Source organism: Thunnus thynnus, chromosome 3, assembly GCF_963924715.1.
Source record: "Thunnus thynnus chromosome 3, fThuThy2.1, whole genome shotgun sequence".
Classification (NCBI taxonomy): domain Eukaryota; kingdom Metazoa; phylum Chordata; class Actinopteri; order Scombriformes; family Scombridae; genus Thunnus; species Thunnus thynnus.
Window position 1 is genome coordinate 17,854,526 of NC_089519.1, and position 20,287 is coordinate 17,874,812.

Here is a 20,287-nt window from a genome sequence, read left to right on the forward strand (position 1 = left end):
TAAAACTGGTTTTACTAAAACCTAAAACTAGGTGTGAAAAAACATTTTATTTAACTGAAACAAGAATAATACTGATGAATAAATGCAAAACCAATAATTCAGGCATGAAATACAGTTAGTCAGGACTTTTAATAAGGCCCTGGCCTAAAGTTCATTCCTCTTGGGGGTTCACATCCGGCATGGGGTGCCTTCCTTAACAACAGAAATTAAGAATACTCTGAACAATAAGAGTACCAAGGAACAAAAATGTTGAACTACTATAAGGCCATAATATTAATATCAGGCTACTTAGTTGTCCATTTGTCGACTATTCACTTGCTTTGTTTTTATTAACTAGACATCTTAATACTTGGTGATGGCTTCTCGTGCAGCAAATCTCACACCGTCAATGAAGGTGACGGGTCCTTGCCATCTGGTTTTATTTCCCTCCTTATGTGCCTGCTCGAACAGGGGCCACAGTTTGTTTCTGCAGTCTCTCTTGGAGCATGTCAGATCCCCGGCTTTACGGAGATTCATCCTCTTCATGACATCAGCATTGCGTGAGTCCTTCCAAATCTTGTATCTTAAGGTACACATGTTGAACTGTATAATTAGACAGGATGTCTTGTTATCTCTGGGGCGTCCAACTCTGTGTGCCATATCAACCAGGAATCCAAGCTTACTTGTATCATCTGGTGCAATTTGGCTCATTATCTTCAGGACTTCTTCCCTCACATTTTAGTTCTCTCTTTCCGGGAGGCTGATGAGACATAGATTCCATTTTCTGCTGTAACATTCACCTTCTTTGGTTTTCCCTTTTAGTTCTTTCATATGCTTGTCCAGCATTTTCACCTTTTCCTCACTCTCCTTTACTTGAAACCCGAGTCCTTTCATCTCTTCTTTTACTTTAATGTCTGCTGTTTTTATTTATTCGTTCTTCTTCTCCTCAATTGCCAAAAGAAGAGGAGAGTATTATATCCGTTCAAACTACACCAACTTTGACCTGCGTTCAGTGTCTCTGTCCACAGAAGCAGCTGTCTGTCAGCTGCAGCTCCTGGGGAGCTGAGAGGACAGTGGCTGGCCAAACTGCCTTCACCAGGCTGACTGACAGCAGAATGAGCTGTTGCAAATTCATATCGCTGCTGGTGTGAATAGTTTTGATGGGAACTTTTCGCAGGTGAGTATTCTGCATTTTCGTGTCATTTATTTGTCACATCCCTGGTGTGTAAAGGCCTTTACTTGGAATCTCAGGAAGGGGTGAACACAAACCGTAGGTCTCCTCTGGTTGCATTTTCAACACCAATCCTGCTTTTGTGCCCTTCTTTGTGTCTCTCTTGGTAATTTTGGTCCACAAGCAAAATGTCGGTATTAGCTTGGTAAGCTAATTATGTTCCTGGTTGCTGCACATGTTGAGGTTTCAGGGTATTTTCAGCCATCAAAGTTCTTATCTAGGCAGTTAATCCTCACTTGTCAGTGCATCTATCAAGATCTTTTAGTTCAACAAGTTGTTAAACAGCTGGCCTTGTAAAAATATCATAAGGTACTCAACTACTGTTGCAGAGCATGTCGTCCACCACAGTTGCCAGTTCTTGTGCAACCTCCATGTTATGACAGGTGGCAACAAACTGCAGCAGTGAGTGATGTGACTGGGCAATTAAAGAAAAAAGGCAGCCAGTAGTTACTGGGCGTTCCCGATCTACATAAACCAATGATCAATGTTGGTGTTCCTGTACTACAGGACAGGAGCACCCCACCACACTGCAATCAGACTCGTCTCAGAGATTTGGAGACAGGCCATAGTGATTGGCTGTCAATAGAAGATAGAAAGATGGAAACGATGAGATGTGATTTGACGACAGTCTCTCGGTCCCCAGCTACTGCTAGCTGGGCGATGATATCGGTGTCAAAAAATATATATACTGTATAAAGAATCATATGCAGTGTTTGCGGTAGCATTCTTTCATTTGAATAAAGTGAGCTGATGTAGCAAATGCTTGTGGGGGGATGCACCATAATGTACAATTAAGCAAATATTTTATCAAATTAAAAACTGTTCAAACACAAGTACAAATACAGGGAAAACCAGACAACATTTTAGCCCATTTACTTCGAGTCAAGTATAAATTACATTACCACCCAAAACATATCCACCTGTTTTTAATGTAGTTTCCTCCAGACAGCCTTTAGTGTCAATTAATTTCCATATAGCATGAAAATCAACTTGCAGACACTTTTGCTTGAGTACATATACAACCCATCACAGTGCATATCATGTCTGATGGTAATTTGGCACAGACATTCACAGCCCTCTGCACTCTCAGCTGCATCACCTAAATTGCTACGGCTGCCTGGAAGGTTGAAATACATTCAACAATACCGTCTACTTTGGAAAACGGTCAGCAGTAATGTAAAGTATGCATGATGCGTAGCTAATGAGCTAAAACAACATGAAACATAAAACATGCAAAACACTAGTTTGGTTCGTCAACTGAGAGCTAATAGTCATCTTGTGTCAAAGACACAAAACGTTTGAAAAAAAGAAATATGGTCACTGTTTCACATTTTTATTGCTGCCATACCACTAATTATGAACAAAGAAAAGGCAGTATACCCCTGTGTGGATGTTTTTGTTTTTCCAATAAAGTACTACTTGCATTAACAGTCCTGTCCTCCACCACTGATCAGCCCAGTCCTAACTCTACCCTGGCCTGTTGTCCGCAGCCTGTGGCAGACTGCTGGTGCGTCCTCAGGTTGCAGATCCAAGCAAACCTTTTCCCACATTGGTCGCAGCTGAACGGTTTTTCCCCGGTATGAACTCTCTGGTGCTTCTTTAGGTTCCCGGCCTCTGAGAAACGCTTCCCGCAGGTGTCGCAGCGGAAAGGTTTCTCCCCGGTGTGGACTCTCTTGTGGGCCTCCAGATTGGACAGGCCAGAGAAAGCCTTGCCGCAGGCTCGGCATATGTAGCTCTTCCTGCGGCGATCACCGGGCACCACACTGGCAGCTTGATTTTTGTTGTGGTGAGCCAGGAGGCTGGCTTGATGGTGTGCAGCAATGGCCACATCAATGCTGGCCAAAGCTGCTGTGGATCCCCTCACTGGTAGAGCTGAGTGACTACTACTGGTTGAACTGATACTAGAGATACCTGTTTTATCAGCGCTGTTAGGATTACTGACAGCAGCTATGGTAGTGGACAGTGGGGGTTGTACAGAGTGAATGTTAGGTTGTTGCTGGGACATCCTGTTGGTGTTACGATGGAGCAGCTGAGCCTGCGCACTTCTTATCATGGCTGGTGTTCTGCTCCATGGAAGCTGGGAAGGTGGAGCCTGCATCCGCAAAGGTATGGACACAGATATTGCTGCTGGCAAGGCTAGGAGCAGAGAAGAAGAGAGAAAGAGTCAGGTTATGTCAAAGTAGAAAGCCAAAGTCCTGCCTCACCTCTGGCAGAGCATGTAAGTATTTGAAGTGCAAATACCAGGTTGATACCTTGTTGCATTTTGCTAATTCAACTTAATCTTGCATAAGTCAAGATGGAAGAGCAAATCACTGCCGCCATAACTCTCCAGGGTTGTAAAATCCTACAATGCAGTACAGTTTTTGTGTGTTGTAAGCCTTTAAACTGAACCTCCTGGTTTGTAATTTATCTCCTAACTGGTATCTGTACCAGTACTCCTATGTAGACAGATGGCTAAATGTCTTCTTCTTCTTCCTTGTCTTTTGGTTGGAAAACAACAAAATCATCTGCTGGGACAATAGGGCATACAGTACATATTGTGTTTCAACTGAGTCTATCACAGCCCTAGTGACATTCTGTTTCTGCATAACTGAGCACAGAGGGAGGTACAGCACCAAACCATGTCAAGGAAGGCATACATCAAGGTTTTGGAAACCTGTTCAAACTTAACGGCAAGACCAGAATTTTTACATCTGTCCACTCTGGGGAGCAGCTTGGTGTGGATGTAAGGCCACAAGAGAGAAAAGACACTGAAACTGCTGATGAGGACTGTGTGATACAGTCCAAAGCTCCAGAGCAAGCATGTAAGTGGAAGTATTTTCAAATTCTGCTGGCTTAGAATGGATGTGGTCTGAGAAACAAGTCGTTAGAAATGTCAGCATTCCTAGCACTTCAAAATCATCTAGTGGCAACCTAAAGTCGCTAAAAAAGGTACAAGATAACCACTTACCTTGTGAGACAGTCGGCTGAATGTGAACTCTCGCATGGCTGGATACTGAGGAGAAACTCTGGCTGCTCTGCCCACTCCTCACTGCTGAAGAGGCTGAACCTTGTGGTGGCTGGAGCACACGTTGAGGTTGCAGATGAGTATCTGCGATAATAACTCCATTCTGGTCACACTCTGCAGAGTCATCAGTGGTGAAAGAACATGAAGGAGCAGCAGGGGCTGTTGCAGAGTCATTATCAGGTGCCCAGCGGGTGAAAAATGTCTCCAGTTCAAACAAGGAGTATTCAGAGCTGAGTGGGTTGCTGTTGCTGGATCTCTGTTGTTGTTGTTGCTGTTGTGTGTTGGGGCTGGCTGGTGTGTTGGTGTCTGGTACCCTCAGCTGGACTGCCACCATACTGCTGGAGTCTTCTGATATCCTGTGGGTCGACTGTGGTGCTACAGACTGCTGAGACAGAAGAGAGCAGAGAGAAAGAACAGAAGAGGTTGAGAGAGATGCATTAAGACCATGTAAATGACGCAAACCATATCAGGGTTCAGAGCTGTAAGGACAAAAACATATCCAGACAGAAAAACAGCCTTGTGGATTTCACAAAAAAATCTTGACTCAAGGTCCATTCACTTGCTTTTTCAGTAGCTTTCAAATGAAACTAACGGTCCTCACAGGGAATGGAGTTTCCCCAGTTGTCTTGGAGAAGATGAGACAAAACTTTAACTCTTAAGACTTCTTGATGATTTAAAAAATCTCCTCTCAAATGTAATGAACAAGTAATTTTATTTTTTGACATGTTAAAGGAATAGTTCAACATTTTGGGAAAACAGTTGGGCCTGCCATTGCAGTTTAGCCTGAGCAAATAAAGTGTATATATAAGGCCGGGTCATGCTGCCAAGTATCTGCCCTTTGCTTGGGTGAGAGTAGGATTCATGTGTGCTTTCTGATATAACTTTCCTGATATAACTATTTGTAAGACCAGTAGAGTGAGATATGTATTAATGGTCCACTGGACCATTAAGTTGATACTGCCTATCAAGCCAGTTACAGCAGTTTTCCCTGAGCAGATACAATGTAAATGTAAGGCCAGGTCAAGCTGCGGAGTATCTAGTCTTTGCTTGGGTGAGAGTAGGACTGAAAGGCAGCTTAAAGGTAAGTTTGGTCAGGGTTAGAGAATGGTGTGGCCTGTCATGGAGCCCAGTAGATTTATGACGGCACTGCCTGATATCCACCACTACAGGGTCTCCTTATAGGTCAAAACATAATTTAACAGGAATGCTGGGCTTCCATTGGAATGCTCACCCAACCTTTGGCACATTTTACTGTAACTGATAATCAGAGTTTCTTTTTCTTATCGTCAAGCATAGTTCCAACATTCTAACCCCTCTAAAACCACAAGTTGTTTTTACATTTCTGTTTGTGTGTAGATTTAACAAATAAGGTACAATGTGTTAAGTAGTGATTTTTGTTCAGTGAGATGTTTGTAAGATGTATTTTGGCGTTTGGACAGAGCCATGCTAGCTACTTGCCACTGTTTCCAGGCTTTATGCTATGCTAGGTTAACCGGCTGCTGCTGCTACTCATTTTTAGCATACAGACGAGAGTGGTATCAATCTTCTCATCTAACTCTCAGCAATAGAGTAAAAAAGCATTTTTCCTAAAATGCCAACATATTCCTTTAAATGCTGATGTTTGCTTGGTCAATGAGCCCTGAGGAAGACATCTTAAAATTGACTGAATACAGTTTATCTCTAGTCTGCCCCACTTTACAATAGGACAGTGCTCGTTCTTAAAATTAATAATTTGTGAGGAGTAGTACGAGGGACTCTGTGTCTTACCACAGCTGTCTCACTCCTATAGTATTAGAGCACATTAAAGGACTAGTTCCTCAGGTAATGTGGCTGTATGCAAGTGTTTTTGTATATTTTGGACATGGCTGAAAATCTACATAGAACCACCTCATTTTCTTAAATTAAGCCCACAATACCTCCAGAAAAAGGTTGAAATGAATTTCTCACAACCACTCTTGACTACATCTCAGCAAGCATCCAACCAATTTTATTACAACTCAGGCAGCAACTCTCTCATTTCTTTATCTCTCTGCATGTTCTTATTTTGGCTTGAAAACTGGGTAGGAATGTTTCTTTCTCTCAGGAGCAGAGTAGCTTGATCCATGGCTTATTAAGGTGCGGCTGCTGCAGTAGTTAGCCTAATCTTTTAGTTAAGACTATGCACGGTATGACTTATAGATTCCGTGATAATATTGTGTCACAATTTTGTCATAATACTGCCCTATATGCTGGAGTAATATATTATTGTATAATAAAAACACAAATTCACCAATTATATTTTTAAAAAGTTTAATTATTTACATTGCAAACCTTGGACATTGAGGATTTTACAAAATTGTGACACAATAGAAAAGGCTAGTCTAGCGTTACATTTACAGTATATCTTTATGCTACAATGGCTTGTATTTTACATGATAATTAGACTTTAAAATTACACATTCATTATTTTTGTAGATAACAATCTGATAAGGATCGAAGATCCTGAACTAGCAACAAACTCAATTCATTTTCATTGGAAGAACAGAAATAAAATACATTAAAAATGCACACATAATTGACTGAAAATCCCCCAAACAGTGGCTAAACATGTGAACTGAAAGAGTGTTATATACCTACCGAGTCTGAAATTATTGTTTGGCTTGTTGTGGAGTTTTGTTTCTATGTCAACACTCAAATACTTAAAATACAGCCAAGTAGCTCGTAATTTGCTATTGCAAGTGTGAATGTAAGAGATTTGGTACATATTGAACCCACAATAACACTGTGATACTGCAGATTGTCAAATAGTGGCTTAGGGCCAGTATATAATATATTTGATAAAATATAAATTTTAATAACTAACTTCCTGTAACTTTCTGTTTAACTGTTGTCTCAATGAAGTCAGTATAATGTACATTTACACAGCGTTATTTCTATCAGTACAACATAGTCATGTCATACTCACCACTCTGCTGCTCTTATTACCACAACTGTTTTTAGTCACTAATTATTTTCAACCACTTCCGCTTTGATGTTTTTTGATTGCTGTAAAGCTATTGTCAATGAAACCAACTTTTTCTGCAGAGATATTGCATATTAAAAGCCTTATAGTGGCTGAAATTAGTATAAACCCTCTCATTCCTGGTAGGTTTTTGATGTGAAACATCTTTGTAGGAAGTATTGATTTTTCCTAGATGGTAACTTAACTGTGATCTAAAACAAAACAAAAAAAAGGCCAAGTGGGGTCATGTTGTACACTCAGTTTATCTCCTAAAACAGAAATACTGTCCTGAGTTCAACTTAACTGTTTTTCTTGTGCGATGTTAAGCTACTGTCAGAGAAACAACACTTCCTACACAGATGTTTCATATTAAAAGCCATCCAGCAGCTCAAAGGGCATAATCCTGGTAGACTTTTAATTCAAAATTTGTGCAGGAAGGGTTCAGTTTCATTGACAGTAACTTGACTGTCGATCATAAGAAAAAGGCATAGTAGAAACCACCGGAAGTGATTAGTGAATGAGAAGAGTATTAGTGGTAAACAGAGAAACTCAAAACAGCAAAATGGTGAGTATGACAGGAAATTAACTATACTGAGGCTGTGTCTGAAATCACTCCCTCATTCACTCATTCAATACTCCCTATATATTAGACACTCAATAGTTATTCAATAGTGAACAGTAAATTGAGATTATTTACACTTCATAATCATCATCATTTTGTGTCATCACTGACAGCTGTAGATTCAGTGCGATGTGAGATTGTAAGGAGAAAGTTGTGCCAATGGACATTACTCTTACACACTCTAAATTTGGACATTTATCTATTCATAAACAATTTTCATTTCATGTTCAATTGAAAATTCATGCTAGTTTAGAGAAATATATGACATATTCAAGCTGTTTTGGTACTGTAAAAAATGGTGTATGGTGTCTTAAAAACCTACTGTTTTGACTGACATTGGGGATAAGAAGATAAATGTCTTAGCTACAGGACAAGCTAGATTTGCTCCTTATCTTGCTATTGATTTTGAATTTGGGATTTGATTTTGAAATATAAAGGTAAAATTGACTGTAATGTTGTTAATGTGATTCCTTAGGGGGTTTTGAAAAGTGACACTAGCAACACACACCATTCTCCATGCAAGCGCCCTTGACTACATGTCTACATGTGTGGGTGGTGTCTCTTTTGGTGTTTTTTCAAGTTGCTGGGGTCAGAAAACCTCTCTGGGCAGAGCGAGCACACATACGGTCTCTCCCCGGTGTGGATGTTGCGATGGATCTTCAGGTTCCAGAACTGGGAGAATTTTTTGCCACAGATGCTACAGCCATATGGCCTCTCACCAGTGTGAGTCCTGAGGTGGGATTCTAAATTTGCTGGAGAGCTGAAGCCTTTCCCACAGAACCTACAGATGCAAACCCTCTTCCTGTGGATTTTCTTATGCATGTCAACGTTGATAAAAGTGCCCTGACCCTGACTTTGACCATGGTCCAGGAACTGTTGGGGCCCCGGACCTGAGAGCTGCACATCCTGCATTTGACCTGACACCTGAATGGGGCTGGACTCCTCTGAAAGATCAATAACAGAAGCCTGTGGAAAGGACACGGAGGTAAGGAAGCCTCTAGAGCTTTCACCAGCCAATCCCCTTCCAGGTGAATTCTCAACAGCCAATCCCCTTCCAGAACTGCCAGGTTCTGCTCCAATGAGTGTGCTGGGCAGGTATGAGAGGGGGGCGCAGTGCGAGGATGGCCCTGGGAGGCTGTCGCCATGACAATAATTATCCCCCCCATTAGTCCACAGCGAAGGATGGCCATAGCTGACCTCTGAGAAGCCTGGCCCAGACTCCTGCAGGTCAGACAGCTGATTGGTAGAGGTTTGTGTGGTTTCATCAAAAGGCAGCACTCCTCTGTAGTCATCTGTGCTCGACTCCACCAACCCTGGATACAAGAGAAAGATTTTCTCTTACAGACACTTCTAACTGTACCAGCTCGACAACATTATATCATGAAACATGTTTGATTACAATTTATGAGAGAACTAAAAGTGATAATTGGTCTAAGTTACCAATATTGTGAACAAGTTGAGGTTTAAAAGTATCCTTCTTCTCTAATGTTTACCCTGCTTTTCAACTGTAAAGGAAGTGGATGCTTTATTTTGAAATGGGTAACAAATTACTACATGCTTGGTAAGGCAGCTAAAAGCATGATTTGGGGATCACCAGAGGCCTGTAATACGAAGCAAGATCTAGAGTTAGCAAGGTAACTTCAAGTGTAACTCTGGGTTTTCAGGGTTACGACGGTGGTTCACTTCTTATTGGGGTACATCACCATGGTAACTTATGGTAAACAGCTAACCTGCTCCAGATGATGTTAGTTTCAGAGGATTGGATCACAACCTGTAAACACTCCGAACACTGACCAATCAGACTACTGGGAAATAAGAGTCATCATTCCTACAGGATCCTGACATGGACAAAAGTCCTGAGTTTACAGGACTTTACAAGTAAAAAGGAGAAATATATATTTTTATAGGTCAGTTAGAAACATTTTATTGTTCCAGGCTTTCTATTTCCACTATGGTTTTAAAACAGGGCTTCTAACAAACAGTGAGATTGTCCACGAAACTAAACATATAATGATGATTTAGCTGCATTTTAATTGTCCAAAGTTTAATTTATCCTTAGAGTGACAGCTGACAGTGTGGATGATTTTACACTCTGATTCCATCACTGCAGCTCAGAAGAAGATGAGACAACTGTGTGATGATAACTGGAAATGAAAAAACAAAAGATTGTCTTTTATTAGAAAAATAATCCACACACTGTTAATTGACTCCCATGATTATAAATGTAACATTTGGGTCATATAGACCTAATCAGTCATTAACTACTTTTCCACTCTTTGCTTCAGTAGCGGAAACGGTCTTTTTTATGTGATATATTCAGAATGGTTTCTTCATCATCCAACTAAATAGCAAAAAATACTCTATAGTTAAGTCATATATAATAATTTCTACATGTATTTTAAGCCTTAGCCTATTTTTAATATGTAGAAATGATTTCTAGTTTTTCTACATCATCTTATTCTGTTATATGATTACAGGCTATCGTTTACATTTCACTTCGTTGAATATTACTTTTTGCTGTCTCTAAAACAGAAGTTTTCCACAGGTACTTGGTATCACTGTTTCAACTCATATCATATGAAGCACTTCATTCATGGTTCTGATGATGTTGCTCGTAATTAACAGCCCCACTTCTTTCACATGAAAGCGCTTGTAGCTGGAAAACCCAGAGCTGACTGAGCTAGTTAATAACCAGCTTCAGAGTACTGGTTATCTGGACAGCCAATGTTAGGCTCAGTGAAGCCAGCTAACAATGATATCCTGGGTATGTTGAACTTGCTTCATTAAACAGGCCCCAAATAAGAATGAAAGACACTCCTTTTGATTAAAAGGAAAGGTCCACTCGCTCACCTTCCTGTATGCTGAGGCCTGGCTGGCTCTGGGCTCCCGTCACTAGCTCTACCTCCTCCACCTTCACCAGCACCACATCTGGTTCCTCCTCCTTCTGCACACACTAAGAGAAAACAGCTGATGTTAGACACACAACGTAATCACACATGTACAGTGAGTAGCACTGACAGGCAGCAGCTTTGTAAGTTTGAGGTATGTGCTGGGGAATAAATGTCAAACACACTATCAATACTTGACATAACAGTGTTTTCTGAACTGATTTGTGTCTATTTGAGTCCCATTCTGATTAAACTGTAGGGGAATGCTTAGTTCAACTTCTACTCTTCAATCTTTCTTTTCAAATGAACTATTATTCTTTGATTTTGATGTTATACTCTTAATACACAATAGGAAATTGAACTGGTGCTGTATTGCTTTGCTGATTTATTTGATTGTTTTGATGTTCTTGCTATATACACACTACGACTCAATGCCACACACATGGATACTGGAATGCTTGGAAATGTACAACATCAACAAGACACTAAAAGCTTTCATCAAGAACTCAATGGGGTGGTGGAAAACAACTCTGGAGGCCCACTCAAAGCCAATTGCACAAGTTACCATCAAGTGCAGCATATACCAAGGTGATGCACTATCCCCACTGCTGTTCTGCATAGGCCTGAACCCCCTCAGCCAGATCATCTCAAAGAGTGGCCACAGATACCGGTTCCTAAGTGGAACAACCATCAGTCACCTCCTCTACATGGATGACTTCAAGCTGCATGCCAGGAATGAGGGAGACATCGACTCACTGATCCACATCGCCAGGATCTATAGCTACGACATCGGAATGTCATTCGGACTACATAAGTGTGGTCGGATGGTATCGAAGAGAGGGACGATGATCAGAACCGAGGGGGTTGAATTACCAGAAGGCAGCATTGCAGATGTTCAGGACAGCTACAAATACCTTGGGATCCCACAGGCAAATGGGAACCATGAGGAGGCCACAAGGAAGTCAGCCACAGCCAAATACCTACATAGAGTAAGGCAGATCCTGAAAAGTCAGCTGAATGGGAAGAACAAAATACGGGCCATTAACACGTGTGCCCTGCCAGTCATTAGATACCCCGCTGGTATAATAAGCTGGCCGAAGGAGGAGATAGAGGCCTAGATATCAAGACAAGGAAACTCCTCACAATGCATAGGGGGTTTCATCCCAAGTCCAGCACCCTGAAACTGTACACTAAGCGGAACGAGGGAGGCCGAGGACTGGTGAGCGTCAGAGCCACTGTCCAGAATGAAACAACCAAGATCCAGGAATACATCAGGAAGATGGCCCCCAAAGATGAACTGCTAAGTGAATACCTCAGGCAGCAGAAATCTGATGATGCAGAGGAGGAGGAGGAACCATCATGGAGGGACAAGCCCCTACACGGCATGTACCACCGACAGATAGAAGAAGTGGCTGATATCAAGAAATCCTACCAGTGGCTGGAAAAGGCTGGACTGAAGGACAGCACTAATCATGGCAGCACAAGAACAGGCACTCAGTACAAGATCAATAGAGACGGGGATCTACCACACCAGACAGGACCCCAGGTGCAGGCTGTGCAAAGGTGCTCCTGAGACAGTTCAGCACATAATAGCAGGGTGTAAGATGCAGGCGGGAACAGCGTACATGGAACGCCATAACCAAGTGGCTGGCATAGTGTACAGGAACATCTGCACTGAGTATGGGCTGGAAGGCCCAAGGTCAGAATGGAAGACACCTCCTAAGGTGGTTGAGGATGACCAAGCTAAGATCCTGTGGGACTTCCGGATACAAACTGACAAGCTGGTGATGGCTAACTAACCGGACATCGTGTTGATCGACAAACAACAGAAGAAGGCAGTGGTGATAGACGTAGTAATCCCAAGCGTCAGCAACATCAGGAAGAAGGAACATGAGAAGCTCGAAAAATACCAAGGGCTAAAAGAGGAGCTAGAAAAGATGTGAGGAGTAAAGGCAACAGTGGTGCCAGTGTTAATCGGAGCACTGGGGGCTGTGACCCACAAACTGGGAGAGGACCCGAGCTTGAGGAAGACACACCACCACCCCCCATGGGAGGGGAGTGAGAGAGGGAAATTTTTGTATTTATATGTATTTATAGTTAGGTTCCTATATATTTGGACACTGACAAGTTTTGTTATTTTATGTTTCCATAGTTATATAATGAATACGAGCTTAAAGTGCAGACTCTCAGCTTTAATTTGAGGGTATTCACATCAAAATTGGAGGAAGGGTTTAGGAATTACAGTTCTTTAATATGTAGCTCTCTCTTTTTCAAGGGACCAAAAGCAATTAAACAACTGACTTAAAAGCTGTTTCAATGACAGGTGTGGGCTATTCCTTCGTTATGTCATCATCATTTAAGCAGGTAAAAGATCTGGCGCTGAGTCCAGGTTTGCATATGGGAGCTGTTGCTGTGAACCCACAACAGGCGCTCAAAGGAGCTGTCAGAGCAAGTGAAACAGGCCATCCGTAGGCTGCAAAAAAGAAAATATCCATCAGAGAGATTGCGAATACATTAGGAGTGGGCAAATCAGTTTGGTACATTCTGAGAAAAAAAGAATGCACTTGTGAACTTGGCAACACAAAAAAGCCTGGATGTCCACCGAAGACAACAGTGGTGGATGATCACAGGATCCTTTCCATGGTAAAGAAAAGCCCCTTCACAACATCCGGCCAAGTGAAGAACGCTCTCCAGGAGGTAGGCATATCATTATCCATGTGTACCATAAAGAGAAGACTTCATGAGAGCAAATAAAGAGGGTTCACCTCGAGGTGCAAACCATTCATAAGCCTCAAGAGTAGAAAGGCCAGATTAGACTTTTCCAAAAAACATCTAAAAAAGCCAGCCCAGATTCTGGAACAGCATTCTTTGGACAGATGAAACTAAGATCAACCTGTACCAGAATGATGGGAAGAAAAAAGTATGGAGAAGGCTTGGAACGGCTCATGATCCGAAGCATATCATCTGTAAAACATGATGGAAGCAGTGTGATGGCATGGACATGCATGGCTTCCAATGGCACTGGGTCAATAGTGTTTATTGATGATGTAACAAATGACAGAAGCAGTCGGATGAATTCTAAAGTGTATAGGCATATACTGTCTGCTCAGACTCAGCGAAATTCAGCAAAGTTGATTTGATGGCGCTTCACAGTACAGATGGACAGTGACCCAAAACATAAAGTGAAAACTACCCAAGAGGTTTTTAAGGCAAAGAAGTGGAATATTGCACAATATATAAGGCAGAAAGACCCATGAACACCAACAGCTGAAGACAGCTGCAATAAAGGCCTGGCAAAGCATCACAAAGGAGGAAAACCAGCATTTGGTGGTGTCCTTGGGTTCCAGACTTAAGGCAGTCATTGCCTGCAAAGGATTTTCAACAAAGTATTAAAAATTAACATTTTATATATGATTATGTTAATTTGTCCACTTACATTTGAGCCACTGAAATGAGGGGACTGTGTATTAAAATGGTTGCAATTCCAAAATGTTCCATACATTATTTTTGCTCAACCCCTTGAATTAAAGCTCAAGGCCTGCAATTGCATCTCGATTGTTTCATTTGGCATACAGACCCAAAATTGTGAAAATTGTGTCACTGTCCAAATATTTCTGGATCTAACTGTATATATTTGTCTCCGATCTTTCCCTTGACTTGTTTTATCCTCAAAATCAAAAAGAGAGCTAGTGGTAAAAACCGCCCTGCCCCCTCTGTCCTATTTAATTTTCTGTCCATATTCTCTACTGGCTGGCATTCTATGCTTCATCCATACGGTAAGGAGGTGACATGTTGGGCAGGTGCTTTTTGATCAGGATGATTTAGACATTGAAGGCTTTTTGGTAGGAAATATGCGTCCATGTGTCCACTCTGCTCTCTAGTAGCTTCTTACAGCAAATTTGCAAAATGGAAACTGCGACTTGCAATACAAGATCATTTCCTCTCATACAGTTTGACACATTTCACTTATTAAAACATATGCCATACTTGTGATCCATGCATTAGCATGACAGAGTTTTATCTGCAGTTTGAGTGACAATGATGTAATGACAAGTATTCATTTTAAAATAAGATGGTAATGAAATAAGACTTAGTGGTTCAATAAGCATATTTATTCCATAAATGATATTATGCATACAAAAACTTACGTATTTCATCAAAACACATGACCACTCCTAAAAGTGCCCTCAAACATTTACAAGAAGTACATGGACACGATTTTACAGATCCAGTAAGAGTAACTGAATACTGGCCAAGACTGAACACCTCACAAGTGATTATTATTTATACTAAATATCCCATTATAAGCAACACAGAACAGACCAGGGCCAACACATCCTAAAGTTAAAGTAGCTCCTAGCTGGCCGAGTTAGGAGAAACTCCTAAATATTAGGGGCCTGTCAGTCCTAATGTTAGGACTCCTAAGTTTTTGGGCTGAGAGTAATTCACAAACCATTTTAGCTTTTAGCTCCTCAGTCTGAGAGAAGTTAAGGAAATCCAGAGACTTGTAAGTCACTGAGACCTGCTCACAAGGTACAGGTAGAGGGCCTCCTTGCTTCAGGATCTTGGAAAAATTCAATGATAACGAACTTTGTGAAGTATATTTTGATGGTGGGAATAAGGATTTAATCAGTGTACCAATATATTATAAAACAGAATAAGACCAGATATAACGGTTTAAACAGTCCATCAGAAATAAAACAGTTTGGTACGGATGAACCCATAATATAACCACCATCTGTCAGAATTGACATCACGCCAAAATACACTCTTCATGCTTTTGTTTGACAGCTGAGGTGAACATTAAATAATCACCAACTGCAACAAATAAATGAATAAAGCTGATTTCCTGGCCATCACTGGACTACCTGGTTAAATAGGCACTATATATAGAGTTATCCAATCAATGAATGATCTTTTTCAGTCAACTGGAAAAAAAACATCTCACTATCAGTAAGTAGATGGCGTTTGTCAGATACAATCAACAGAACAAGTAATTAAGTATTAATCAAGTATTTTACCTTGTTTCATTTATGAAACCTATCTTGTCACACTGTATGTGTTCATGAATGTTCTCCTAAACATTCACTAACACAGCCCAGTCACCTGTCAACCAATCACTGTGGAGATAGTGCTATGTCAGACATACCAACAGGGTCAACCCTGCCCCATCTCTTCGCTCAGGAATTTCTCAGGTCCTTGCTGAAAGTGTCTCTCAACAGCTTTGCTTTGTGAATCGGTCTTAAGAGGAAACTCTTTGTTAGGAACTTTTAGGACTTCTAGTGATAGTGATCCGTTGTGAATACGGCCCCAGTACGTGTTTCTGTATTATTTCATGTAACAGCTGAAGAGGGAGTGTCCTAGTGATTCAGATGCATACCATGCAGTATACTGTATCACTGTGTCAGTTTCTACTGTCCACCTTTGAATAAAGACAAAAATGCACAAAAAATTAAAAAAACAGGTGAATAAATTATTCAGTTTGGGACTGTTGGATGTTGGACTGACACACTAATATGTTATGATACTGAAAGAGACATGTTCCTTCATCACCATGAAGACACACACTGTAGTTTGTTTTGACTCAGTCCCACACACACACCATCCTGCTGCCAGAAAAACTCACTGGAGCATCAAACATGGATTAATCCGCCACTGAAAATAGTCCCCAACAGATGCACCATTTCTTCTTGTTTGAGTAACATTTGCTAAAAACTACAGTGACCAGCTGTTTTATGAAATTACTGAACTTTTAAAAAAATGAAACGATATATTTGTGAGGCATTTTTGAAGATTTACGTCCACAATAGGAACCACAGGCAGGCTAGGGAAGTCAGAGAGGGAAAAAGAAAGAGACAGACTAACACATTTTTGACATTGTTTTTTCATGGAATTAGTTGACAATAACAAAAATATACAATGCCTTTTTTTTAGGATGATTCTGGGAAATGAGGTCCAGGAAGAGGCGGAGTGTGCAGTGGGTCAACCCAAGCATGCGTATAGGACACTGATAAACTGCAATTGTAATTCCTTTTATTTAACTAAGATTTCTCTCTTTGAAAACACATTTAAAAACACTTCTATTGTTAACTATTATGTGAAATATTTAAAAATCTGTTCAGAAAGTTCTTATGAAGGTCTTGTGTAGAACAAATTAATTCTGTTGAGCAGAAAGTCACTTTCCACTGCCAACACTGAGTCAAGAGATCTTTTCTCTTTCCTTATTACACTCTAGACCGCAGGTAAGAAGACAGTTCAGTTGTGTTCCCAGGTCTCCTCTTCAGTATAAATTTCAGGATGGCTCTTTTGCTGATGTGTTTTGAGGTTTCTTATCCAGGCGAATCCCCTGCCACACAACCCACAGCTGTACGGTTTCTCCCCGGTGTGAACTCTCTGGTGTTTCCTCAGGTTCCCGGCCTCTGAGAACATCTTCCCACATGTGGAACAGCTGAAAGGCTTCTCTCCTGTGTGGACGCGTTGGTGGATCTCCAGCTTCTTGGGCCGGTTAAAAGCTTTGCCGCAGTAGCTGCACACAAATAGTCTTTCCTTGGCACTGGCCCGATGACAGGCTTTGCTGCCGTCGCTGAGGGGCTGCGACAGGGGGAAAGTGGGGCTGTAACGGGCCCAGCCATTAATACTGGAAGAGGTTGATGGGAAATCAGCTGCAGCCATCGTGTAAGAACAAGACAGCCTCCTTCCTTCCACTTCAGCCGCTGAAGTCTCGTCAAAAAACTCTTCAACCAATGAGTTAGCACTTTTATTGTCACACAACACGTCAAACTGTGAGTCATTGCTGCCATCATCGATATACTGGTGAGAGTTTATCATTTCCTGCTGCGAGTCTCGGTCCTCTACAGAGGCACTGAGTTCAGACTTAAGGAGAGGAGAGGAGCCACTGACCTCCACTCCTCTGCTGCCGCTGCTGCTACTATGCCTCGTCCTGCTGCTCTGGATCTGGGTCTGGGACTGGGACTGGCTGGAAGTGGACTGGGTGTCCTGCTGTTCAAGAAAGGGTCTCTGTCCTGCAGCTCCACAGGGAACACACTCCACCACTCCTTCAGGACACAATGTGGGGGGAAGGATGGAGAAAAAAACATTATAGTTAATAATAATAATACTTGTCTCTTGATATAGATTGTGTGAGCAGAAGAGAGAGAGAAGCAGCACCCTTCTGCAGCAAATAAGGCTCAAATGGTAAATTCAGTAGGGATGAAAATCTTACAATTCGATTTGGTTCCAATTCTTAGTGTCATGATTGAATTCAGAATCGATTTCTTAATTCGAAACCGATTCTTGACTGGATAAATAGGAAGAGGGCACTATATTTAGGCTCTTACTCCTGTATCATTCACTCCTCTGTCCTCAGTCTACTGAAATGCAATATGAAACATCACTGACAGTTAAATTAATTGGTCTTGATGAAGGTCACTGCCTGGCCAACAGAAAAAAGCGAAGTTTCCTTTGCTTTGAGTGAGTGTGAGAGTACGCAGCTGTTCGATTTAGAAAAGTTAACTGTATTAATTGGGAAGCATCTTACAGTCTATTGCATTTATGAGAATAAAGATGTGCAATTTACTGACCAACATCACTAGTTCAATGCTTTTTATAATAACAGAAGTTGGTGTATAAAAAGGACAGAACTCCCCATGCACAGCCAGTATTTTCAGACAGGTGCTGGTCAGTCGCAGGAACATATAAGGTGAAAATCAGAATACTGTAATGACTTTACTGTGACTTTATTGAGAGCGAACAACGCGTTTCGCCTGTAGCTTCTTCAGGTTCGCTCAATACGTTGGTGTATATTCGAGAGAAGGCCATCGTTATCCTAAATGCTGTACGGGTGCAAAGCCGTACAGAATCAAACAGAATGGACAGAGTTATTTTCTTCACCCCACTAGAGTTGGTTTAACTTTTGTAAAATGCTGTAGTGTGTGTTGGTTGGTTGACTCGTTTGTTAATGCTGGATTCGGTGCTCTATTCTGCTAATTTAGTCTCTGGGCGATGGGATACAATATTTTCATAACATAATACGGGTGCAACTAACAATTATTTTCATTATCGATTAATATGCCCATTATTTTCTCGATTAGTTGATGAATCGTTTAGTCAGATAATTGTGAAAAAAATGCTCTTATAATTCCTCACAATCCAAGGATGGTAAATGGACTGCACTTATATAGTGCCTTTCTAGTCTTCTGACCACTCAAAGTGCTTTACACTGCATGCCTACATTCACCCATTCACACACACACATTCATACACTGATGGCTCCCATGCAAAGTGCCAACCTGCTCATCAGAAGGGGAATTTAATGCATTCACACACTGATGGCATAGCCAATGAGAGCAATTTGGGGTTCAGTATCATGCCCAAGGACACCTGGGCAAGACATGCTGACTGGAGGAACCGCGAATTGAACCCCCAGTCTTCCGAGTAGTTGACGACCTGCTCTACCTCCTGAGCCACAGCCACTCAAAGAGATACATTCAAGTGTCAAACAGTCCAAAACCCAAAGATATTCACTTCACTATCATGTATGACACAGAAAAGCTTAATTTAAGAAGCTACTAGAAAGACCTGTGCCTCTTGTGCTTCACTAATGCCACCAGCGGACTCCCATGTCATGCTTCTGCTGCCTCAGCTGGCGGCACTAGGCAGAGGCCACTGAGTCTGTCCTCTCCCTCCATGCCAGCCCAGTGACAGCTGAGGATGGTGTGTCGGCTTGGTGGGAAGTGTGGAAGCCCCCAATGTGCTCCCCCTTTCAATAGGAGGGGCGAGACAGGCAGGCCCGTTCTAGCCCTCCCTGTTGAACACCTCGCCTTGCCGCTCACGGCTCGTCACCCGGTGTGGGTGCGGTTCTTTGGCCCTCTCTCCACCTGACGAGACAGAGCTCTGAAGAAGGGCTATGCACTCCAGTTCTGCCATCGACCTTTTCCTATGAGCGGCCTACTTCTGATGTCTCCATTCCCACCAAGACGGCAGCGTTGGAGAAGGAAATAGCCGCACTCCTCTGAAAAGGGGCCATATCAACAGTTCCCCAGTTGGAGGCACAGAGGGGCTTCTTTTCCCCATATTTTCTAGTTCGCAAGAAATCAGGAGGCTTGAGACCGATACTGGACCTGCGTGTCCTGAACGGTCACATTGCACGCCATTCCATGTTGACGGTCAGACCGGATGGGTGAGATCTGCTGCCTTGGTCCCAGTGGGGATTGTCATGTTGCTGCTCGGGATGATGTCAGCAGCTCACCTGTTGGTACGTATGGGGTTACTGCATGTTAGAAACCTCCAACAGTGGTTCTTGTGGCTTCAGCTGCACCTGAGCCAGGACAAACAGCACAAACTCCACATCCCCACACTGACACAGAGAGACATGATGTTTCAGGACTCAGCCAGCTGTCTCTGTGATGGGGTGCATCCCTCATTATGTCCAGGTCTTCATGTACGCTTCCCTGGCCAGTTGGGACGGGACCCTTGACCAAGCCAATGTGGGAGGCACTTGGTCGAGCTTACCCTGCCACATCAACCTGCTGGAGTTCACAGTAGTTCAGAAGGTACTTCACCACTTTGACTCGCAACTGAG

At 42.1% G+C, this 20,287-nt stretch overlaps 1 protein-coding gene across 2 annotated transcripts in view; it reads right to left on the minus strand.

Moving 5' to 3' along the window:
- Nucleotides 1–1,996: 1,996 nt before the first annotated feature.
- The window catches only part of si:ch211-89o9.6 (uncharacterized), a 31,057-nt gene continuing 12,766 nt past the window's right edge, over nt 1,997–20,287 (minus strand). Inside the window, exons 4-8 of one of the 2 annotated variants that reach the window (XM_067584493.1) lie at nt 17,608–17,762; nt 10,670–10,772; nt 9,017–9,132; nt 4,161–4,602; nt 1,997–3,346 (exon numbers count right to left, since the gene is read on the minus strand). In XM_067584493.1, coding sequence (XP_067440594.1) covers nt 2,661–3,346; nt 4,161–4,602; nt 9,017–9,132; nt 10,670–10,772; nt 17,608–17,762 — 1,502 coding nt within the window. In that variant the 3' untranslated portion in view covers nt 1,997–2,660. The remainder of the gene's footprint in view (nt 3,347–4,160; nt 4,603–9,016; nt 9,133–10,669; nt 10,773–17,607; nt 17,763–20,287) is intronic. The other variant, XM_067584494.1, reaches the window with a different exon arrangement.